This window comes from Sesamum indicum, linkage group LG13 (assembly GCF_026168435.1).
Source record: "Sesamum indicum cultivar Baizhima isolate 11 linkage group LG13, ASM2616843v1, whole genome shotgun sequence".
Lineage (NCBI taxonomy): Eukaryota > Viridiplantae > Streptophyta > Magnoliopsida > Lamiales > Pedaliaceae > Sesamum > Sesamum indicum.
In genome coordinates, this window is record NC_142669.1 from 2,910,377 (window position 1) to 2,933,245 (window position 22,869).

Consider the following 22,869-nt stretch of genomic DNA (forward strand, 5'->3'; position numbering starts at 1 on the left):
TCCTGACATTTATAAATGTATTTTGCTATTTTTTTTTTTTGTCACGTGGAGCTTTCCTTTTTTTCTATTTATCATATCACATGGGGTAAAATTGTGTTTTACTCAAAATAAAAATTTAGGTGCTTATCAGTTTTTTAAATAAAAGTAAGGAGTTGCCCAGAGAAAAATCCTGACCCTCCTACCTCAAATTGAATTTTTTTTATTGCAGATCGTATTTTATTCTTCAATTTTATTTAATATATGTATACCACGTGTATAAATATGAAATTACGTATTTTGTTTTTTACAAAATTCTATACACATAATATGTATATATTAAATCTTGTGCCTATTAAACCACGTCAACGATTTTTAGGAAGTTACGTTGAACATTTTAAGGAGTTGAACATCTTAAGGAGTTGTAAACATTAAACATTATAAAGCTTTCTACCCAAATAGGTATCCAACTACCACAATTAGTAGTAAAGATCAACAGATTCCTTTAGTTATCCTGCATATATTTTGTAAATGTATGAACGAAATTATTTCCTAGCAAGATATCAGCACTTGTATCATGAAAGTAAATAGGAGGTATTTTATGAACAGTGACTTTTGTCTCCCGAATCCCAACAACAAACATACACCACTTATTTTAAAATATTTTGAATTACCTCTAAAAATAAATTCAAATATACACTTTATCTCCAACACACATTTATTTATCTCTATTTTTCTCTCTCTATCTCCAAAATACAAAACAAAACACTCAAAAACAAAACCAAAGATGATGCTTATGTTTTCAAAAAGGCATCTGACAATGTATCAATTCATGCAAGAGGCTTGTAAATTAAGATGCCTTAGTAAATTAAGCTTATTTTAGAAGTGATTTTTTTCAAAATTATGTAGATTAGCTTTTATTTTATTTTTATTTGTTGTTTTTACATACACCATTCATTTCCGACTTTTTCTATAAAATTTACTTCTTTATAAGCTGATTTTTCACAAACACTCTTCTAGCTGATTTAATCCAAAAAATTATAAACAGCTCCCTACAACTTCTGTAATTTATTGATAAAATAATAAATATTAAATTATTTTTTTAAATATTTAAACTTCAAACTTTCACTTTTGTTTTAATATACGACCATTTTCACCACTATTAGCTTGTAACTTTTTTTATAAGTTATTTTTATTAATTTATAAATTTATTTACAACTTATTTCTAGGCGAAAATTCATTTTATTCAAATGATCTTTATTTGAAAAACTCAAAAAATTCATTAAATTCAAAATAGTAATATTTATATGTCATTGTTCAAATTATTATCTAAATAATTGTTTAATAGTAAGTTTTTTCAATTAATTAAAATAGTTACGTTTTTTTAAATTGCCATGCAACGGACCAATTTATAAATTTAAACTGAAAAGTGAGGGACTAAACGATTTCTTTGCAAAATGAAAAATAAATTATCAGGATAATAAGAAAAAATCACTTGCCGAAATTACTAATTTTACGTGAATTAACAAAAAATAAAAATTATTTTAAAATTAAAATCAAATAAAATAAAATTTACCCCTTGTTTCTATCGTAACGATAAAAGTCGTTGTAAACATCTCCTTGCCAGCATTGTCACAACAGTCGAATCTGGAGTCGAAGAAAGGAGAGGAAGGGACAGAGGTAACAATTCCAAGCCTCAAACATGCGTAAATTGCAATAACTACAATGCCACCAAAAGGAAGCGTTTCCCTTAACGTTCAATGACATGTCATCCCTCGTTTGGAGACTCTTATCTCATGTAAAAGATTAAGACTCCATTGGCGAAAGCACATTAGAGTAATTAGGCCGTTCTTTCACAGACTTGTTTTTTGATGTGGATCAAGAGTTTTGGCTGCTTCATATAAAAAGATTTCTATCTCGTGATCCCCATCACAACATTCGTTCTTTTTTTTTGTTTTTTTTTGAATCGGAAGTTTGCTGCAGAATCCTTTGAGATACCTCCAAGAACTCGTCTTTTTTATATCCCAGGTTTTCAGTTCTTGTTGTTCTTTACCTTGTTTTCAATAAAATGTCATCTGGGTTGTCTTTTTTTCCATTTTTTGTCTTTCGGAATTTGTGTTGTTAAATTTGTCGCGTTTCTGTTGGTAAATCTTGGTAGCATTGCGTTTATAATTGTTTGTAATTGCTGAAACTGTCTATTTCTATATACTTGTGTCATTCACGTGGATGATTTATAGTTTGTGCTTGTATGAGACATTGTGCACTGCTGGTCACTGGATTATTAGGGAAAGGTGATTCCCCACCGTCCACCCCAAATGGTGGTGGCTGCATGGGTGTGGCCCAAGGATTTCACATGCTTGTTCTATGTTGTTATGGGATATTGTGAATATTTTGAAGTTCTCGAAATCAATGCTGGTGATTTTTGGGATTAGACTTTAGAAGTTGATGCATTTGTTTTATTCGTCAAATTCTTGCATGAAGTTCTAGGAAACCAATAACAATTGAACTTTTTCTGTTGTTAAATGGTGTTCGAGTGTGTCTGAGGTGTTCAATCTAGGAGCTATTAGTTTGTTTCTGAAACATCATTAAACCTTATATAAATCTTGTTATCTTAATGTGGCTAACTTTTGGTGGTGGGGCTTTACGCCATACTGGTTTTAGGCAACAAAGATATGACATTGTTGTACAAGCTAAGTTGGTAATAGTAGATGGACAGTTAATAGCTTGGCAGATTGTTGAATCAACTGGAAGTGATTTCTTGTTTATGTTTCAGTTGATAGAAGCACTAGCGATGTGCTGCATTCAATGGCTTGGGAAGAGATTATAACCTTTATAGAATATCCTAGGAACAATGTTTTTGGGAAATTTATGAAGGTCCCAAAGACAACCAACGATTTTGCTTTACGTCTACTTCTTTGTCAAGTAATTCTCTAATTTTACTGATCAGGTTGCATACTCTATTGTTTGTTTGAAGGTAGTTAAACTTAGTGGCCCCGACTACTCATGAAATTTCTATTGCAGTTGCTGATATGGAGTTAGCAGCGCCAAGTTCAGAACTTAATTCTGAGAACTTTGTGAATGCTTTTTATATCCCTACCTATGTACTTGTTCCAAACACAAAAGTGGAGCCTGTGGCTACTGTGCCTGAATGCCCCGTTTTGGTATTTATCAATTCCAGAAGTGGTGGTCAGCTAGGTGGAGATCTTCTTGTCACATACCGATCCATACTAAACACAAACCAGGTAACATTAGCTTATACGTTCCCCAAAAGTTTCTTCAATGTATGGTGTTCATAATATTGGAGGAGGTATCCTTTTCAAAATCAATAAATCATTAAATATATAAACCATGAAGATCCAGTGTTAGCTTAGTCTACTTCTTTTGATATAGACTTCTCTACATGCTCTGATGTCTCTGATTTTCAGGTTTTTGATTTAGGAGATGAAGCTCCGGATAAGGTGCTAAGTAGGCTTTTTGTCAATCTTGAAAGGCTCAAGAATAACGGCGACCAATTTGCTCTTATACTTGAGAAGAAGTTGAGAATAATCGTGAGTTGTGCTGTGAAATAACATATATGAAAATTTGCCTTTACTTTTCATGGTGACTGATAAAATCTGGTGAATGTGATACCTATATTTCTACTGCAACATCTAATGCCTTTCAATGTGTAGGTTGCTGGTGGAGATGGTACTGCTGGATGGCTCCTTGGGGTAGTGTCTGATCTAAAATTAGCGCAGCCACCAGCCATAGCTACTGTGCCTTTGGGCACTGGGAACAATTTGCCATTCGCCTTTGGTTGGGTAAGAAGGAGTTGGCAAGTCTTGATTTGTCTTTGACAGAAAATGTTCAAGAATTTTGTCTAAGCCTTGAAATTTCAGGGTAAGAAAAATCCTGGAACTGACCGTAACTCTGTGCTCTCGTTCTTGTATCACGTGCGGAAAGCAAAAGAAATGAAGATAGACAGGTAATGACTCTCGTTCTTGTATCTGTCTATGAAGATAGACAAATAGACAGAGAGTATCTGGTTTCAACTTTTTGAACTTCCTTGTTATCCCGGAAAACGCTCAAGCTACTTGCATGTCACCTTATTCTCATATTTTCTGAACATCATGTTAATGAGTGCTATTCTCATCCTAAAGCTATTCATAGCATTGAAAATGAATCATTATTGATCAAAATTACATGAACCCTGTCATGGTTCTTAAATCATCATTTTCTTGGTTCATAATGCGGCGCCATCAATACATTATGTGCTCATAGACTGAATCTGAAAAATGTTTCAAATGATCTTTTGATTAGAAATGCACACACACTCATTTTCCAGCCAAAATAAACTTTCTGGAGTCCACTACATGAAAACGTTATGTTTGTTCTATTCATACGTAGATTCTGTTATCAATATCAAACGTTTTATACCTTGCTCGTGCGTGCATTTTTCACATTCTGTAAATTCGATGTGCTGAAATTCACTATTTGCTTAGTACATACGACTTTTGTCTTCTCTCCTAATCGCGCAAAAGTCGTCCCGTTGTCTTCTAGCTGGCATCTTCTCATGCGGATGAGAGTACCCAAAGAAGGCACTTGTGAGCCACTTGCTCCTCTGGAATTGCCACATTCATTGCATGCATTCAATCGGGTTTCTCCAACAGATAATCTCAATATGGTAAGAAGGCTTTTCTTCACCTCTAGATTCACTACCAGCGTTTTTCGCTTTTTCCTTTACATATCCTCGAGCCTTGTATTTGTATTGTAACACAATTCTCGCTTAACCTCTGCCTCACAAAACTGATATTTGTCATCTTGATTTATCTATTACGTTTGCTTCGACATCTCCTAGGAGTAACACTTCTGATAATTATTTTGTTGAAAGTATGTTGCTTTCCTTGTGGGCACCTAAGAAAAGGCAATCTTACTAAACATTTAGTTCTAGTAGTTGGTTGATACAAGTAGAAGGTACAGTTGTCCAAAGTGAAAAATGCAAGCAATCCTTTTGTAATATCGCAAATGAGCAAATTACCCCCTTATGGAAAATAAATAATGATCTACCTCCCCGTATTTTTTAAAATATAATAATTTACCTCTCTATATTTTTTGAAATGAATAAGGAGGTAAATTGCTTCATTTTAAAAAGTATAGAGGGGTAAATTACTATAATTTTTTCGTAGGAAGGTAATATGCTCATTTTCAATATCACAGGGAGATAAATTGCTATTCACACGTTGTTCAAATATCAACAAGTATAATATTTTATAAGCTCTTTAGAATCGCCAACTCCTTTAATATTATTATAAGATCTTTAAAACGTTTAGAAACTTATGAGCTTACACAAACACCCTCGTAATAACTAAGAAAACTGTTGATAGGGAACACCCGATATGTTTATTATAGGAAGTAACATCAATTTACTCATTCTGATAAGAAAAACACACACACATACATACACAAATTTATATAGCTTGAAACTTTGAAGGAATTTTTGTTGATATTTAGTTTTTGACATGAAAATGTTTCAGGAAGGTTACGACACTTTCCGAGGAGGATTTTGGAACTATTTCAGCATGGGTGAGTGTGGTTTTCATTCTCTGATCAAATTGACACTTTATAATAAAATTATTTCTGATCATTATATCTGATCTGCATTTCCATACATATATTATGAGGCATTAGTAATTCGTACTGGACCTTTGTTGTGTTAATAAACATGTTTAAGTAAATAATATATGTTCATTAGCTCTGTTCATTGCTTTATATATTTTTATTTTAAAATTTTTTATATATTTAATTTCATATTCAATACTTTGTCAATCTTATACTCAAAATTGACCATATATTATAATTATTAATCAATATCATACATTTTATTTTGAATAACAATAAAATATGGTACTTTTATTTATACATTTAATCTTTATGCAAAAATAAATTTAATAACAACTTAGTAAATTATAATAATTTTTATAATTAAAATGGGAAAATTGCAAGGAACCCCTTTGTGATATCGCAAATGAGCAAATTACCCCTTTCTGAAAAAATAAATAGCGATTTACCTCCCTATATTTTTTAAAATACAACAATTTACCTCCCTATGATTTTTAAAAATGAAGCAATTTACCTCCTTGTATAAGGAGGTAAATTGCTTCATTTTAAAAAGTACAAGAGGGTAAATTGCTATAACTTTTTTATAGGAGGGTAATGTGCTCCTTTTCAATATCACAAGGAGGTAAATTGCTATTCACCCTAATTAAAATTATTATTTAATATGACACATATAAACTTTATGTTATATTTTAATATATATTTGTATTATGTTATACTTTTTTTAAATTGACAAGTAATTCACTTATGATTTTTTATCTATTTCTAGAGTTTTATATTTATATCAAGATATACACTATACATTAAGCAATCTATTTTAGTACTTATAAATTTATGTCGAAATTTAGTGATTCCTATGAATTAATCTAAAAATAATAATAATAATAATAATGATGGTTGAACAATTCTAATTATTTTTATTATATTTTATCATATATATAAGATTATGTCCATCAGATCATATCAGATAGTATGATTTAAAATCACATAGCTTGATTCAACAGTACAATGTCTTGAATAATTACTCTTATGTTTAAAGTATGATATCTCGATATGTGTGTATCCAATAAGTTTAAAACTTTACCAAATGTATTTTTCTGTAAGTTTGATCATATCTAATAGTTTGATTTGAATTTTGATAGCCCGATTAAATCCATGTTGTTCAACAGTATAAGATGATAGTTACATCAATTTAATACTAACATTTACAAGTATATAAATTTATTGCAGATTATGAACATATATTAATTTCAACTATAAAATATTTTTATGTACTTCAATTGCATTATTCCAGATAATGGATACTTTTCTACAATTTTAAATTGTTCAGTATAAATTTTTTTTGGTATATTTTTACTAATTATATTACTGTTAAACTAATTAGTAGTTTATATTTATAACAATAAATTAAAATTTCATACTATATTTCGGTATATTTATAACATAGTATACATTATGCAATCTATTTTATTAATTATAAATTTATGTAAAAATTTGGTGATTCGATCCCATGATTTAATCTAATAATAATAATAATAATTATTATTATTAAAAAAAATTATACCAAGCTCGAGCTCATCATGTTAGAATCGAACTCGAGCTCACCAAAAAATATCGAGCCCGACTCGTTTATCCCCCTAGCTAGCGGTCAGCCTTTGTAAATTATAAAACAAATTTGTTTTTTTAAATAAAGGTTTGAAGTCACGGATGCTGTCCACGATCCCAGTTTAAAATTAAAAAAAAAAGAATTGCTGAAGTTGTGGACCCATATTAATATTATACTATTTATTTTAATTATATTTTTGTTAATTTTGTTTATTAATATCAAAATAATTAAACCAACATTATATCCTACTATTTTTATTGTCTTTAGGAATGGATGCACAAGTGTCGTATGCATTCCACACTGAACGTAAACTGCATCCCGAAAAATTCAAAAACCAGCTGGTTAATCAGGTAAATATTGAAGATCTAAATACATATGAAATTCTTTCTCCCTTTTACCATCATGATTTCTGCTGTGGCGTCTTTATTCAAGTCACAGGCCAGTTTTTAGGAGGAAGAATTTGTTGAATTCTTGCTTTAGGTATTGCATATTTTTTATGTAAATTCCTCACAAGAATATGCTTCTTTATAGAGTCTGAACATTTTTGTAATTTTTCTGGTGCATTTTTTCTTACAAGTAAGAAACTTAGGTTCATTTGGAACTAGCCTAGATCTGGTTGTAATGAGATGTTTCTTTCTTACATCTTAGGGAACATATGCAAAGCTTGGATGTCAACAAGGATGGTTTTTCGCATCTTTAGCTCATCCTTCTTCAATGTGAGTCTACGTGTTTCATCGACCATGCCTTTGCTCAACTTTCATTACTTCAAAAGCTAATATTATTGACAAAATATTGAGTAATACCTTTTGAAGTCGTAACCAAAGATGTATGTTAAATGATAATAATTTTGATTTTGTCGCAACATAATTATTGGATGAATAGCAATTTACCCCCATGTGATATTGAAAATGAGCACATTATCCCTTATGAAAAAAATATAGCAATTTACCCCCTTATACTTTTTAAAATGAAGCAATTTACCTCCTTATACAGGGAGGTAAATTGCTTCATTTAAAAAATTATAGGGGTAAATTGTTGTATTCTAAAAAGTACAGGGAGGTAAATCGCTATTTTTTTTTTCATAAGAGGTTAATTTGCACATTTGCGATATCACAAGGGGGTCTCTTGCATTTTTTCTCATAATTCACAAGAATTGTGCATTGAGTTGTCACTATAGGCAGCTAGTCGCAAACCGCCTATAATGACAATTTAATGGCAACCGCAACTATAGTGACAATTATATTTGTTGGTACTACATTGTCACTATACATGAGTTACTAATTATATACAGTCATAATTTTTTGGTCACTAATTAAAACCTATTGACGACACATATACTTAAATATAGTCATAAATAAATTATGAAAACTATTGTACTGACAACATAAAAATTCTTGTCATTTAAAACATATAACTAGTTACTATTTTAATATTGTCATTTAATTTTTGGTCAATAATATTCCCTTTTATCGAGTGTTCAAAGCATTACGTGTCTACTTCATTATGTTCGGTGCAGGAATGTAGCTCAGATGTGCAAGGTTAAGGTCATGACAAAGCAGGGTTGTTGGGAATGCATCGAAATCCCTCCCAAGTACTTCACTGATTTATTTGCAGAATTTATCCTGATTCATGCATGCTCTATAAATGTTTTTTTGCATAGAAACATGAAAGCTTGCCAAGGTTAGTAGTTGAAAACAGGGCGAAAACGCATTGAGGTTTTCGATCATCATAAGTACATTGTTATAATCTCAAACTCTTGATCTACAACTATAATACGCTGCTATTTTGGATAGCTGATTTGATTTCTGAAGGAAAAAATGAGGAAGTTGCAGCAACGTTATACTTCTTTAATCATGCAGTATCAGGTCTATTGTGTGCCTTAATCTGCCAAGCTTTTCTGGAGGACTGAATCCATGGGGAAGTCCAAGTGGCATGAGACGACGTGAGGTCAGTAGCCTGATGCTCTATCTTTCATTTCACTGTTCTCTTCCAGAAAAAATAAGTAAAAATCAAAATTCTTGATCTGTTAATTGTATATTTTCTGCTTCGACTTGGTGCACAGAAAGGTTTCACTCCACCTTATGTTGATGACGGATTAATTGAGGTTGTCGGCTTTAAAGATGCTTGGCATGGACTAGTTTTGCTTGCTCCAAAAGGACATGGACGTCGTATTGCTCAGGTTTGTCTTGATTTTGTTTATGCTGAAAGTTTTGAATCTGTCCAATTTTCCTTTCTCATGGGCGCATATCCATTGGCGTTTGCATCACGAGTTGTTTCCACATCTTTGTGGTGTTTGCAACAGCTTAATTTAAGTGCTTATCGGCTTTTTGCTAAAAATACGTAGAACATAGTGCTTCTAATTTATAGATTATACATCTGGATTCCTTAAAATTGAGTTCATTTAAATCAAAAGTTCTAAGCTTCTCCCCACCAACTTTTGGTACTTATTGGTAGAATTGTACATATCAAATAAAACTTTTTCTCCAACCACTCCAACTTCAGCTGCTTTCGACTTTTCTCTTTTGTTTTTAAAGACTCCAAACTTTCGCCACAACTGAACGTACGACTTCCTTTACAACTTATTCTCAATGGAAACATAGAAACTAATGCAAATACCCCTAAATTTGATTGTATTAGACTGTACTATCATAAAGGGTGACAGAATTATTGCCTATCACACGAGCTCAATGTAAGTCTGCGGAAAAAGAATGTTTTGGCCCTTAAACATTCGGAACTTTTCCGTTTTATTAAATGAGCTGTAAATTTAACCATTTTACTGGCTAATCACTGGAACATGTTACATGTGCCAATTCTCTACTTCTGCTCAAAAAGCTGAAGGAGAAGTGTAGACGGAGTAGTAGGCATTTTCCTTTGTTTTCATCACAACGTTACTTTGTGTATGGAAGCAAGAATCTTATCCAAGATGAATTTTCACTCAAGTAGTAAAAGCAGCAAACTATGTTCCGTGTTGAGAATGATGAAAGCTCGTAATTTTTGTACCCAACTCTGCATGATTATGTTAATAAACATCTTCAGATATATGTCATTGAGTTAACTGTGAGGTGTACAAGGTTTCATAGCATTGAGATGCTTTGTTTTCTTTCCTAGCAGAACTTAACTTCTCTTATATGTTCTGAAAGATTAAGCCGGCTGGCCGATTTGCTGTCATCTTATAAACAGGCACGCGGTATCCGGTTTGAGTTCCATAAAGGTGGAGCTGAACATACGTACATGAGGATCGATGGGGAGCCATGGAAGCAACCGCTCCCAGTCGACGATGAGATGGTGGTAGTAGAAATTTCTCATCTTGGCCAAGTCAAGATGCTTGCTACGCATGATTGTATATCCAAAAGCGTGTTCGACCCCTCATCTCCTATGGCACAGGAAGATGGGAGGGATAGCGATAACGAGGACGAGTCTCCCGAGGAAGCGTCGAGGAAATTCGGGGCTGCAGAAACATTCAAGATTCCAGATGATGTTACCCTATCTCTTGACCCATCTCGCCTAAGTTAATCCTGCTGCTGATAAATACTTGGATTAGCGGTTATTTACAAGAGGTATTACTGCTCTGCAATTTTGCTAGACTTTATCTTTTTTGGTTACCTTAGTCATAAATATATAGATGTACGAAGAGAAGCACATTTGATTAGGAAAATTTCTTGAAATCATCTTTTACTTTGTTGGGTAAGTTTTTCTTGCTTTAGGATTATGATTATTGTTGTTTTTTTTTACCCATCGCATTAAGATCATATCTAGGGAGTCTGAGTTTGAAGTCACCTCGAAAAGGCAAAGGCTTGGAGCCTCCTTGTGGATGATAGTGAGGTGGGAGCCTCAGCCGAGGTGGTCGAGGCGGAGAGCAAGTGCTTCAAGAGATGAGCCCGACTGGGCACAGGCGACTTTACCACTAAAAAGAAAAAAGAAAAAGAGAGAGAGAGGCAAGCCTGACTTGACTTCTTTTCAGCTTTCTTAGATCTCTAAATTTTCCGTTCTATTTTTCTTCCTAAAACCAATCAAGAGAGCAACTGTCAACTATAGATGTATAGGAAACAGAAGATATTGTGAAGAAAGTTATTTATTTAAACATTCTTCACTCAGAGCAGACAACTTGGAACAGCAACAGATTTATTCAGACATTCTTCACTCAGAGCAGACAACTTGGAACAGCAAGAGATTTATTCAGACATTCTTCACTCAGAACAGACAACTTGCACAGCAACAGATTATGACAACTAAACGGCAGCAAAACCAACACTTGACACATAACTAAAAGACCAGTACCCCTTAACTTATTATTATTATTGTTCCAGAACTTCCTCAAAGACAGCTCATAGATAGACCTGACACTGAACCAAATTGTCCTTAGCTAGACGGCCCGGCTTTCGATGTCCGAGAAGATGGCATTATGCATCCGGTTCTGGCCATCTCTCTGCATTCCCCACCGGCGGACTCTGAGCTGCAGCTGAGCCACAGCTGCCAAGAGCCTAACAGCTTGAGCCGGTTTCAGTATCTCCACTAGGATTATGCCAGTTTTCATTCTCAGAAAATCAGCACACTCCACTAGAGTCTCCAAGGACAACTTCAGCCGATCCACAGCCGACTCCATGTTATGCTGTGCCCCATTTCGCAGCCGCCCCAGGCGCCTCACCAATTCCACCATCGGTGGAGACGCCTGCAATGTAAAAATCGCGAAAAACATTATAAGATTCACCGAGAAGTCTTTAATAGTCTAGGTGAGTGCAAGTTAAGTAAAGGTTCTCGAAAGGCCCTTAGTTATAGTTTAAGCACATGAAATCCCAAAAAAGCACAAAATTCACATCAAGCCTTTGTCCCTTTTGGGCATAAAACTTTAAAACACAAAAGAACACCCTTAATGATGGGAACGTCAACTATATATTTCATTAATTAACACTAACTTTGGTTTGGGACACAACGAAAAACTTTGTGCTATGTAACGAGAGATAGTAACTATTACCACAACTTCCTGCACCCTGTCAAACTCATCAGTGAGTTCTTTCTCCTCCTCCTTAATCTCAGCCATCAATCTATTTATCCTTTGAGACTGTTCTTCAGTCAGGTCCAACACGTTGTTCTTCACAAGCCGGAACAACAATCCAGGCCTAAATCCACCAATCCAGAGATAGGCTCTCTCGAACGAGCTAAACCAAGTAGGCATAAGCACTAGAAACACGTTTTCCTCAACAACTCTTGCCTTGGCTTCAAAGTAGTGTTTGTAGTGCCCCATTACTTGCTGGATGAGGTCCTTGCAACGCACCTCGTACTCTTCTTCCTCGGACCTGTTTCTTTCCATTAGTCCTAGGAGGTCTCGCAGGTATCGTTCTTGATCGATCAACCATCGCCCAAGAAAGGCCTCAAACATTTGAGCAGGGTCATTGGTTTGCGACATTATGGGATGAACCGCGATTCAATTAGTGGCACTCAAAAAGCAAATGCCATCTAGCAATATGCGTAAGTAGATTCATCCTTATATAATACATCCTACTTGGCTGCTAAGGTTGCCTTAGATCGAGAAGCAATTTCTGTGGCTCCAAGTCGGACAGCGTGCGCCTTGTATCATGTAGTATTGCTCTTACCTCAGGTTTTCTGCAGAATTAAGAAAAATATATAAGAAAAAGACAGAAAGATTGACCGAAAGAGAGAGTAGAAAACGACTATCTAAAACTCATAAAAAACTTGATTTTGGGCAGTTTTTACAAGAAGCTGGGCAGCTTAACACAGTACAATCGACGATAATGGCGGTGGGCGGTTGGAGGAAGCGGTGATTGACACCTCAGACGGCAAGAATTTGCATGTTCAGGTGGGTTCAGCCACTCACAGGGATGGAAATAAGGATTCTTGTGGAGGAAATGAATGTGGACAGGAAATGCATGCCATCACATGGTGAGTGATGGAGAAAGATGGAGTTATCTATAACCGACTGTTGGAGGGTTGGATCAATCCAGACATGTGCAAGCATTATTACAGCTTCATGAGTGATGAAATGGAAGATTTTGTCCTTAGGTTGTTTTCATTCTTTTTGTTTTTCAACTGGGGAAGTTGTTGTTGAAATAGTACTGAGCTCTCACTGCAACTCAATTTTCCACTTGCGGCTGCATGAACTTGATGTCATACTATGATTCACGAGGTCCTGATTTCTTTATTCTGATCTTATCTGCAGATATCAGGGAATTGAATTTTTTACTTTAAATTTTATTTCATTTAACGTATGAAAACTTACTATGTTGTCATCTTTTTTTTTTTTTTTTAAAAAATAATTTTTCATGTTGTGTATATGTTAAATAAAATAAAAAATGCAATATATAGGATTTGAAATGAAAAATTCAATCCAAGAAAAAGACTAAATGTAAATTTTAAATTTTGAACGTTATAAATGTAAGTTAGTTAATGGTATTATATTTATTATTTATTGAAAAATAAATAATTTTAAAAAATATAGCTTAATTGTTATGATATGTTTAAAGAACAATAAAACTTTTAGATGGGTAAATATTGAGTATTATATATTGAGAAAAATATTATTTTAGTCCGTTAAGTATGCCCAATTTTAGTTTTAGTCCTATAAGTATGCCTATTTTTTATTAACTCCAGTAACTTGCAAAATTAATTAGTTTTAGTCCTCCGATCGATTGGATTTATAATTTGCGCCGAAAAAGTGACATGGCATGACTCCTAGATGCGTTTTTGTTGATTTATAATCCTATGTGGTTAAAATTATGAGGTAGAAGAGAAGTTGGCCATCTTTTGTGCAAGTTTGGAGAGAAGAAAAGTCACCTTTCTTCCCTTTAAAAGATTGCCAACTTGTCTTCCACATCATAATTTTAGCCAAATAGGATTATAAATCAACAAAAACGCATTTAGGTGTCATGCCATTTCACTTTTCGGGCGCAAATTATAAATCCAATCGACCGGAGGACTAAAACTAATCAATTTTGCAAGTTACTGGATTTAATAAAAAACGGGCATACTTATAGGACTAAAACTAAAATTGGGCATACTTATCGGACTAAAAAAATATTTTTCCCTTATATATTTTGTGTTCTCAAAGAAAATTAATGTGATACCCTATTAGCTATACAAAGTTTTTGATTGATACGAGGAGAAACGATAAGAACTTTACTGAGGATTCGTTTGGTTCTCTAACGTGGAAGTGAAAAAGATAGGGGAAATGAAAAGGTGAGAAGATGGAAAAAATAATAGTTTTTTTTTAAAAAATTATTTGGTATGTTTAAAAGAAAATAAATTTTAAATACTATCCAATGTTTGGTATGAGAAAAATAAATTGAGAAAAAAAAGACTCATTTTATAATTTTATAGATTAACTCTTTCTCTTTATTTTATACTAGAAAATAAGTAAGTTAATATAATAATTTAAAAATCATATTAGTAAAAGTATTCAAAAGTTATTTTGTTAGAAATTTTGAACTCTACTAATTGTTCAGAGTGAGATAGTTATACAATTTTATCGGGCTATTGCATCCTGCATGGGACAACTCAAGAGTAATACTGTTGGACCAGTAATAATATTTTGCTGTAGCTAAGCGTACAAATTTTTGCAATGAGACCCTACAATTCTCTCTCTTCTCTCACACACACTAGCACACCATAAAAAACACACACTCATGCCCTAACTCCCATGCGATCGGCCGACGATGGTGGGGAGGCTCCGGCCTTTGAAGAGGACGTCGAGGAAGATGGTGGTTCTCATGAGAAGGACAGCCATGATTTTATTTTGGGAAAACAGCCACTAAATCGCGAAAAAGATGAAGAGTCTCACTGCGGAATCCGAAGAGTCACTGGCGAAAAGCTATGATTTGACGACGAAGGAAGGCTCCAATGGCGAATGATGAGATAATGGTGCGCCGCCCTCTTCTAAGGTTTGGCAGCGCACCTTCAAACCCTAACAATGGCGGACAACAAATTCCACCATTCAATCTAGACGAGTTCCTTAGGTTAGCCCACACCATCATTGATGAAGGCGACGAGAAAGGTAGGGAGGCGCTTGGTGATTTAAAACGAAAGTGGGAGGCTCGTTTTGGACGGGAAAAGACGGCCAGACTTTTTCAGTCGTCTATGGTGATGGCAGGCGAGTTCCAGCTGGCGAGAAGCCTTCGTCGGCATGGAGAAGACTTATTCTGCCGCTGACTATGGAGAAGACGACAGGCGCGACACCAAGGACGATTTCCAGCCTGGTTTCCGGCGATTTTTCTGCTGCAGCACCTTCGCCTAATTCTCGACAGTCCAGGCCGTCTGGTTCGCCTGAGATTGCAGTTCCGGTGGTGGAGACAGGAAAGCAGTCGCACGAGGGCCAAGCTGGCTTGTTGGGTGATGATGTGGCATCCCACATGGAAGGTGAGGAGGCGGTACACATGGGCTTTGATGTGGCAGTTTACAGGACAAAAGGGGCAGATGACATGGACTGTTTTGAAGGTTCCGTGGCAAATGAGGTGGCACATGGTATCCAATTGCGTGACGACGTGGCTAGTGGTGACGTGGGTATGAATGCAATTTACTAAGGCGGCTCCCGTTCCTACGGGACTTTTTGTTGGGAATATCCCGCTGCATGCATGTGTGGATGACAAGATCACTCATGCATTTAATAACTCAACTCGTAAGACCTTACCATACGTGGCTCCTACTAAGTAAAACAGGGAAGTGATCGTGCGACCATCGTTGGATATCATTCACAATGAGTCTAAAAGATGGAAGGCTACTGCGGTGGGATACTTCCTTGGAAAAAGGTCATATTTCCATCACTTGAAGGAATTTAGGTTGTCGGTATGGCCTGGCTTAAAAGAGGTTACTGGTACTACTAATGATTTCTTTTTCTTCCAGTTTAAATCAGTTGTTGCTATAGAAAATGTATTAAAGGGGACCGTGGCTGTTCCAGCGCCAGCCTATTGTTCTTCAAAAATGGGAGTCAGGAATGCTACCGAGGAAGTTAAAGCATACGCAGGTTCTAGTCTGGATCAAATTACGGCACCTTTTAGTGAAGTTGTGGACGGAGGAGGGCCTTAGTACGGTGGCTAGTGGTGTGGGTAAACCCTTATACCCGAATGCGATTACCAGAGCTTGCACGAGACTGAATTTTGCTCGTGTTTGTGTAATGCTGGACGTGACCTCTAAATTGCCTAGGCATATTATCATTATGACGCCAGATGAGGATGGGGGAAAATCACCATGCAAAATTGATGTTGAGTACGAATGGCTCCCTCCGAAGTGCACTAGTTGTATGATATTGGGGCACTCAGCCAAGGACTGTGCTATTAACAAACTTTAACCAACCAAGCCACCGGTTGCTGTGTATGTACCTAAAGTGGGGGAACCGAGAGTATCAGTGATGCCTGAACGGAGTAGGAACCAACCAACAGTTCGCATGGTGGAGGAGCAAACAGTGGTTCGTGATAACCCTCCTACTGTTGCGGGTCCGAGTCGGGAAGAGAGGGGTAAAGCCCTTGTTACTTATAACTCATTTGATGCTTTACAATTACTTGATGGTGCAGAAGGTTCTTCACGGGGTCCTAAGTCATGTAGCCCCACACCCGGTCTCACGAAGCGCCTATCACACAGCGCGTCGTGTGGCTAGTAGTCCGCTGACTACGTCCGCCAATACCTCCGCTCGGCACTAATGCAGCGCGCCGAATATATCAGAGTCGGGAGGAACAAATCACAAAACCGTAAATTGCGCACGCGGATTCAGAAAACCAAATTGCATTGAACTGAAAGTGCGTATACAATGATCAACGATGCTAGAGCAAGGGGTTCGCCTTGAGGGGGACTCCAACACGTCACTAAACCAAGCTTCTTGAACTCATTTCCCCCCTATAATAGGCTTAAAAAAATAAATCCTATCGTCTACACTAGACACTAGGAAAGCTGAAATTTGCAACTCAAGAGGCGTAACGTCCCCTTGAAGAATCTAAACAACATAAAGCAAATAACAAAGTAGTAACAAAGCAATAAAGGCCTACACCTAAGACTCTAACACAGTTGGGTGTCCGTCGTCTGTCGATGAAGGCTGAGTGGTCGGCCATGTAGAATGGTTGAGTGGCCGAAGTGCGTGTCACGGGGGCCTAGTGTGCGGGCAGCCCGTGACATTCTCCCCCACCTGAGATAGCGACGTCCCCGGCGCTACAGAAGCACGGTACGCTTCGACAAGGGGTAGAAACGCCTTTAGGTTCGTCACTCGCTCCCAAGTGTTCTCCTCGCTGCTGCATCCCCTCCATTTCACCAAGTACTCTGTGTGGTCTTTCTTTGCGGTACTCGTCACTCGGTGATCTAGGATCGCTTCAGCCACCTTCTCCTTCGTCTTCTTCAATTCGAGTTGTGGGCGGCTGGGTTGATTGCGGGTATCGTCTTCCCTGTTTGCTGAATACTTCTTCAATTGGCTGACATGAAAGACGTTGTGGATCTTCCACCACGGCGGCAACTCCACCTTGTACGCCACCGTCCCAATACGCCTAAGGATCGGCAAAGGACCAACATATTTCTGCATCAACCGAGGATCTCTCCCCCTTGATGACTTTGACAATCTCGGATCCGGGACCTTCACCAGCACCAGGTCTCCCGCATTGAACTCAACGAAGCGGCGATTCTGATCTGCATACTTCTTCATTCGCTTCTGAGCTGTCTCCAGGCAACTTTTAGCGATATCAACATTCTGCTTCCACTCCTGGGAGAAAATTCGAGCAAGAGGGGATCTCACACTTTGTGGGGTGTCAAGAGTGTGAGGAAGGAGCGGCTGCTGCCCAGTAACGATTTCAAAAGCGCTCTTGTTAGTCGAAGAGCTCTTTTGAGCATTGAAACACAGCTGAGCGACATCCAGGAGCTTCACCCAATCCTTCTCCGTACCTCGCACAAAGTGCCGAAGGTAGTCCTCCAACATAGAATTAAAACGTTCTGTCTGACCATCGGACTGTGGATGATAGCTCGAGCTCATGGAAAGTGTGGACCCGAGGAGTTTGAACAGCTCGGTCCAGAAGACGCCAGTGAAACGGGAGTCACGATCACTGACACTATCTTTTGGCAGTCCCCAATGTTTGACGATGTGCTTGAAGAAGAGATGAGCCGTCCCTTCTGCTGTAACGTGTTTGGGTGCTGCGATGAATGTGGCATATTTTGACAAACGATCTACCACGACGATAATAGAGCCTAGGTCCCCGACTTTAGGCAATCCAGAGATGTAATACATGGAGACGCTCTCCCATGGACACTTTGGGATGGGAAGTGGTTGCAGCAAACCAGCCTTCTTCTGATGGTCTGCCTTGTTCTGCTGACAAATCAAGCAAGTGCGGACATACGTCTCGACATTGTCCCGCAATTGTGGCCAATAGTAGGCCCTCCTCACCAAGGCAAACGTGCGCTCCTGTCCTTGGTGTCCCGCCCAAAGTGTGTCGTGGCATTCGGAAAGAAGTGATTTCCGTAGGTCCCCGCCTCTCGGAATATATACGCGGTTTCTCTTGGTCATCAACAATCCATCCTCGATCCAAAAGTGTCGAGCCTTGCCCTGCTCGACAAGCCGAATCAGGCCTTGCGCTGCGGGATCCCTCGGTAGTAACTCCCGCACCTGATCCTTCACAGAGATAGCAGCCGCGCTAGAGGAGAGCGCTGCTATCGACTCCAAGTTCGCCAAGTCCGCCCTGCGGCTCAAGGCGTTAGCTGCGTGGTTGCTGGAGCCGGCCCGGTACTCCAACACGAAGTGAAACTCTGACAACAACTCCTGCCAACGTGCCTGCCTACTGGTCAGTTTCGGCTGCGACATGAAATGACTCACTGCAGTGTTATCCGTCCTGACCACGAAGGGAGAGCCTAACAAATAGTGTCGCCATAGTCGAACGCAATGAACTACGGCCAACAACTCCTTCTCGTGCACTGAATAACGTCGTTCAGCATCCTTCAACTTTCTGCTCTCAAAGGCAACTGGATGGCCATCTTGCATCAGAACTCCTCCTAAAGCAAAGTCTGAAGCGTCTGTCTCCACCAAGAATGGCTTTGACATATCTGGTAAGGCCAACACAGGATCTGTCACCATCGCTCTCTTCAAATCATCGAAGGCTACTTGGCATTGGGGTGTCCAATTCCAAGTCTCTGTCTTCTTCAGTAAGTCTGTCAAAGGCCGTGCGATCGCGGAGTAGTCCTTCACGAAACGCCGATAATAGTTCGCCAAGCCAAGAAATGAGCGCAAGTCGTGAACATCGCTCGGCGGTCTCCACTCCTCGATAGCCTGTACTTTCTTAGGATCCATCCGAATGCGTCCTCTCTCCACGATGTGTCCCAAGAAACTGATAGTCTCCCGAGCAAACGAGCACTTCGACACCTTCACGTACAGCTCGTGCTCGCGGAGTCTCGTCAGAACCTGCCGCAAATGGTCCTCGTGCTCGGCCAAGGTTCTGCTCGTGACAACTGTCGTCTTTGCCTCATCACCCTCCTTGACTCGGACCTGCCAATAGCCCGACCTCAAGTCTATCTTCGTGAAGTAGTTCGCTCCACTCAAACGGTCGAAGCAGTCTGCCACCAACGGTATTGGGTACTTGTTCTTCACAGTGATCTTGTTCAGTGCCCGATAGTCACAACACAGGCGTAGGGAGCCGTCGGCCTTCTTCTGAAACAGGACCGGCGCTCCATACGGCGACTTCGCGGGTTTGATGATTCCGCCCTCCAACATATCCTTCAACTGCTTCCTAAGCTCCACAAGCTCAGGTTGCGACATTCTGTACGGTGCCCTGGCGGGCGGCCTCGTGCCAGGCACCAACTCAATCTCGTGATCCACTACCCTCTTCGGCGGTAGCTTCCGAGGCATCTCGTCTGGCATCACGTCTTCAAACTCCATCAACAGTTTCTTGATGCCGCCCGGGATGGGCCCTGACACCTCTTCCATTTCATCAAAGCAAAGAGTACACAAGTAGGATGGTTCATTCCGCTTGCGACCCTTCTCAAACTGCATGGCCGACAAATTCCTCTCTCCAGTACGTCCGGCCAAGGTAGGGATGACACACGGTTTCGCTCCCATCATCATCAGCGAGTCGACATGGGGTAGAACAGCTGTGCGTGTATCCCGTAGAAATTCAAGCCCGAGGATAAGCTTGAAATCGTCCATTACCACAACCGAAAGATTGGTCTTTCCTTCATAAGCACCAACCTTAATCTGCACAGACTTGGCTACACCGGCAATGGGTTGTGCAGCCGAGTTGATCGCCTTCACACGCCCAACTCCCTTCTCCAGCACGAGCCCGAGTCTCGCCACTTCGGCGCTCGCAAGGTAGTTGTGAGAGGCTCCAGTGTCGATCATGGCTCGAATCGGCTTGCCATGAATCTTCACATCAACGAACATCAACCCTTTCTTCTGCGGAATCCGGGGCTGAACTTCTTCTTCTTTCTGTTCCGGCTATTCCACAGTAAGAGCCCGGTCAGTCTTTTTCGCAAGAGGTGGCACAACTCTCTTCGCCGCCACCATAGAGACTGTGTTGCACCATTGGGATACGGCCCCCAAATTGTCCTCATCCTCCTCCGTGCCATTCTCACCACCTGCCTCTGCTTGTGGCTCCACACTCCTTGAGGATGACGCATTGTCGGCAAAGGTCGTTGCCAATGCATTCAACACCCGTCTCTTCGGGAAGTCGCGATACCCATGCGGACCATCGCAGAAGAAACACCCTCTCCTCCTCTCGGGTGCTCCCTGCCTGTTCTCTTGGGGCCTGTTCCTGTCTGAACCGCCCTGTGAGCCATTCTGAGCGTGGGGTCTCTAGTCTCCCCCACCTCTGTTGAAGATATTCCTGAACGATTTCATCCCATTCGACTTATTCTATGCAGGACCAGACATCGCCTGCCTATCCTTCCGAGTCTCTTGGTTGAAATCTGCCAGGCGCTCGGCCGCTATAATAGCCGCACTCAAATCAGTCACTCGTTGCCTCTGCAACTCGTTTCTCGCCCACTGTTTCAAGCCTTCCATGAAAGTGAACAGCTTGTCTGCCTCCGACATGTCTCGGATGTTCAGCATCAGCGCTGAGAAAGCTTTGACATATTCCTGCACGGAACCTGTATGTTCAAGCTTTCGCAATGCCCTCCTGGCATTGTACTCCACATTCTCGGGGAAGAACTGCTCTCTGATCGCCTCCTTTAGAAGAGCCCACGTGTCGAGCTGTATTTGATGAGCCTGGATTTCCGCAAACTTGGTCCGCCACCACAGCTTTGCGTCACCAGTCAGGTACATGGTCGCAGTCGCAACCTTCCTTGCCTCATCCCGCACGTCTGCCGCAAGGAAGTACTGCTCCATGTCGAAGAGGAAGTTCTCGACCTCCTTCGCGTCACGCTCACCGCTATAGGCCTTCGGTTCTGGTATTCGAAGCCTAGCACCGGGGTCGTGAGCAACCATAGGCGTGCTACCCACTGCACGCTGGAGCAGCCCAATCTGAATGGACATCTGCTCCATGTCACGCCGCATATCGGCAATGCTGTCGTTTCCGAATACGCCAGCCATCTCCTGAATCACGTGCCGACATTCGTCCAACTCCGAATTCAGCACCATGATCTCAGATTCCAGGGAAGAGACCTTCGTCTCCAATTCCGCCAACCGGGAGTGTCCGTCCTCCGGGTTCTCAGCTCTCTCGCTGGATGAAGCTGCGGCATGTCGCGGGCTTTCCGGATCTTGCCCCGATGCCTTCGCAGCAGTAGCGGTGCGCCTCGGAGCCATATCGGCAACGAGGCTCTGATACCACCTCTCACGAAGCGCCTATCACACAGCGCGTCGTGTGGCTACTAGTCCGCTGACTACGTCCGCCAATACCTCCGCTCGGCACTAATGCAGCGCGCCGAATATATCAGAGTCAGGAGGAACAAATCACAAAACCGTAAATTGCGCACGCGGATTCAGAAAACCAAATTGCATTGAACTGAAAGTGCGTATACAATGATCAACGATACTAGAGCAAGGGGTTCGCCTTGAGGGGGACTCCAACACGTCACTAAACCAAGCTTCTTGAACTCATTCCCCCCTATAATAGGCTTAAAAAATAAATCCTATCGTCTACACTAGACACTAGGAAAGCTGAAATTTGCAACTCAAGAGGCGTAACATCCCCTTGAGGAATCTAAACAACATAAAGCAAATAACAAAGCAGTAACAAAGCAATAAAGGCCTACACCTAAGACTCTAACACAATTGGGTGTCCGTCGTCTGTCGATGAAGGCTGAGTGGTCGGCCATGTAGAATGGTTGAGTGGCCGAAGTGCGCGTCACGGGGGCCTAGTGTGCGGGCAGCCCGTGACACCCGGGGACCCATGTTAAACATAGCAGTATGGAATATATGGGGTCTGAACAAAAGGGACCATCAGTTAGCGGTCAAGGACATCATTGTTGAGTTCAGGTTACATTTTCTTGGTCTCTTAGAAACTCGTCTTCGTTTGAATAATTGTATTGGTATTCAGTCTTTTTTTATGCCTCAATGGAAATGGTATATGGATTATGTCTCTGTTGGTAATCGAATATGGATTTTCTTGGGATGATAACTTTGTTGATGTGTTATTGAGGTGGGACCCCAGTTTATACGTTGTCGTGTCACCATTAGAGCATTGCATGAATCTATTTCTATCACTATTGTGTATGGTGCTACCGAGGTCCCAGACAGGCGGGCATTATGGGGTTCTCTGGAATCCTTGACATTAAAGTGTGTGGATACTCCC

General features: G+C 39.6%; 3 protein-coding genes across 5 annotated transcripts; 1 reads left to right on the forward strand and 2 right to left on the reverse strand.

Annotated features, from left to right (window-relative positions):
- The first annotated feature begins 1,615 nt into the window (after nucleotides 1-1,615).
- On the forward strand, nucleotides 1,616-10,865 carry LOC105162668 (diacylglycerol kinase 5). 2 transcript variants are annotated; one of them, XM_088877253.1, is made up of 13 exons: nucleotides 1,616-1,656; nucleotides 2,998-3,218; nucleotides 3,402-3,524; nucleotides 3,648-3,776; nucleotides 3,855-3,940; nucleotides 4,516-4,639; nucleotides 5,490-5,538; nucleotides 7,445-7,527; nucleotides 7,826-7,893; nucleotides 8,694-8,768; nucleotides 9,037-9,124; nucleotides 9,240-9,356; nucleotides 10,358-10,865. In XM_088877253.1, the coding sequence occupies exons 2-13, from the start codon at nucleotides 3,006-3,008 to the stop codon at nucleotides 10,688-10,690; spliced, it is 1,488 nt and encodes a 495-aa protein (XP_088733379.1). In that variant the 5' UTR covers nucleotides 1,616-1,656; nucleotides 2,998-3,005; the 3' UTR covers nucleotides 10,691-10,865. The 2 variants fall into 2 exon arrangements, with proteins under 2 accessions (XP_088733379.1, XP_020549385.1); XM_020693726.2 differs by lacking the exon at nucleotides 1,616-1,656 and adding an exon at nucleotides 1,836-2,898.
- A 411-nt stretch (nucleotides 10,866-11,276) lies between these two features.
- Nucleotides 11,277-13,050, reverse strand: LOC105162669 (protein RESPONSE TO ABA AND SALT 1). 2 transcript variants are annotated; one of them, XM_011080755.3, is made up of 3 exons: nucleotides 12,890-13,050; nucleotides 12,150-12,778; nucleotides 11,277-11,846 (listed from the first exon to the last, which is right to left on the reverse strand). In XM_011080755.3, the coding sequence occupies exons 2-3, from the start codon at nucleotides 12,579-12,581 to the stop codon at nucleotides 11,541-11,543; spliced, it is 738 nt and encodes a 245-aa protein (XP_011079057.1). In that variant the 5' UTR covers nucleotides 12,582-12,778; nucleotides 12,890-13,050; the 3' UTR covers nucleotides 11,277-11,540. The 2 variants fall into 2 exon arrangements, with proteins under 2 accessions (XP_011079057.1, XP_011079058.1); XM_011080756.3 differs by lacking the exon at nucleotides 12,890-13,050 and having other exon boundaries at nucleotides 12,150-12,875.
- A 3,389-nt stretch (nucleotides 13,051-16,439) lies between these two features.
- LOC105178433 (transposon Tf1-107 polyprotein) lies at nucleotides 16,440-21,881 on the reverse strand. Its single transcript, XM_088876807.1, has 4 exons — nucleotides 21,015-21,881; nucleotides 20,673-20,906; nucleotides 17,431-20,576; nucleotides 16,440-16,503 (listed from the first exon to the last, which is right to left on the reverse strand). The coding sequence occupies exons 1-4, from the start codon at nucleotides 21,879-21,881 to the stop codon at nucleotides 16,440-16,442; spliced, it is 4,311 nt and encodes a 1,436-aa protein (XP_088732933.1).
- Nucleotides 21,882-22,869: the final 988 nt, after the last annotated feature.

What these genes read in the sequence shown, in the direction of transcription:
- LOC105162668 (XM_088877253.1), top strand. Translation starts at nt 3,006, where the DNA reads ATGGAGTTAGCAGCGCCAAGTTCAGAACTTAATTCTGAGAACTTTGTG. An exon ending in TGCCATTCGCCTTTGGTTGG is followed by an intron (nt 3,777 to 3,854) that starts GTAAGAAGGAGT and finishes TTGAAATTTCAG; the next exon opens with GGTAAGAAAAATCCTGGAAC. An exon ending in TGCATCGAAATCCCTCCCAA is followed by an intron (nt 8,769 to 9,036) that starts GTACTTCACTGA and finishes TTAATCATGCAG; the next exon opens with TATCAGGTCTATTGTGTGCC.
- LOC105178433 (XM_088876807.1), bottom strand. Translation starts at nt 21,881, where the DNA reads ATGGCTCCGAGGCGCACCGCTACTGCTGCGAAGGCATCGGGGCAAGAT. An exon ending in AGACTCGGAAGGATAGGCAG is followed by an intron (nt 20,907 to 21,014) that starts GCGATGTCTGGT and finishes AATGGCTCACAG; the next exon opens with GGCGGTTCAGACAGGAACAG. An exon ending in GCAAAGAAAGACCACACAGA is followed by an intron (nt 16,504 to 17,430) that starts GTACTTGGTGAA and finishes CCCCCACTTTAG; the next exon opens with GTACATACACAGCAACCGGT.
- LOC105162669 (XM_011080755.3), bottom strand. Translation starts at nt 12,581, where the DNA reads ATGTCGCAAACCAATGACCCTGCTCAAATGTTTGAGGCCTTTCTTGGG. An exon ending in ACAGGGTGCAGGAAGTTGTG is followed by an intron (nt 11,847 to 12,149) that starts GTAATAGTTACT and finishes TTTACATTGCAG; the next exon opens with GCGTCTCCACCGATGGTGGA.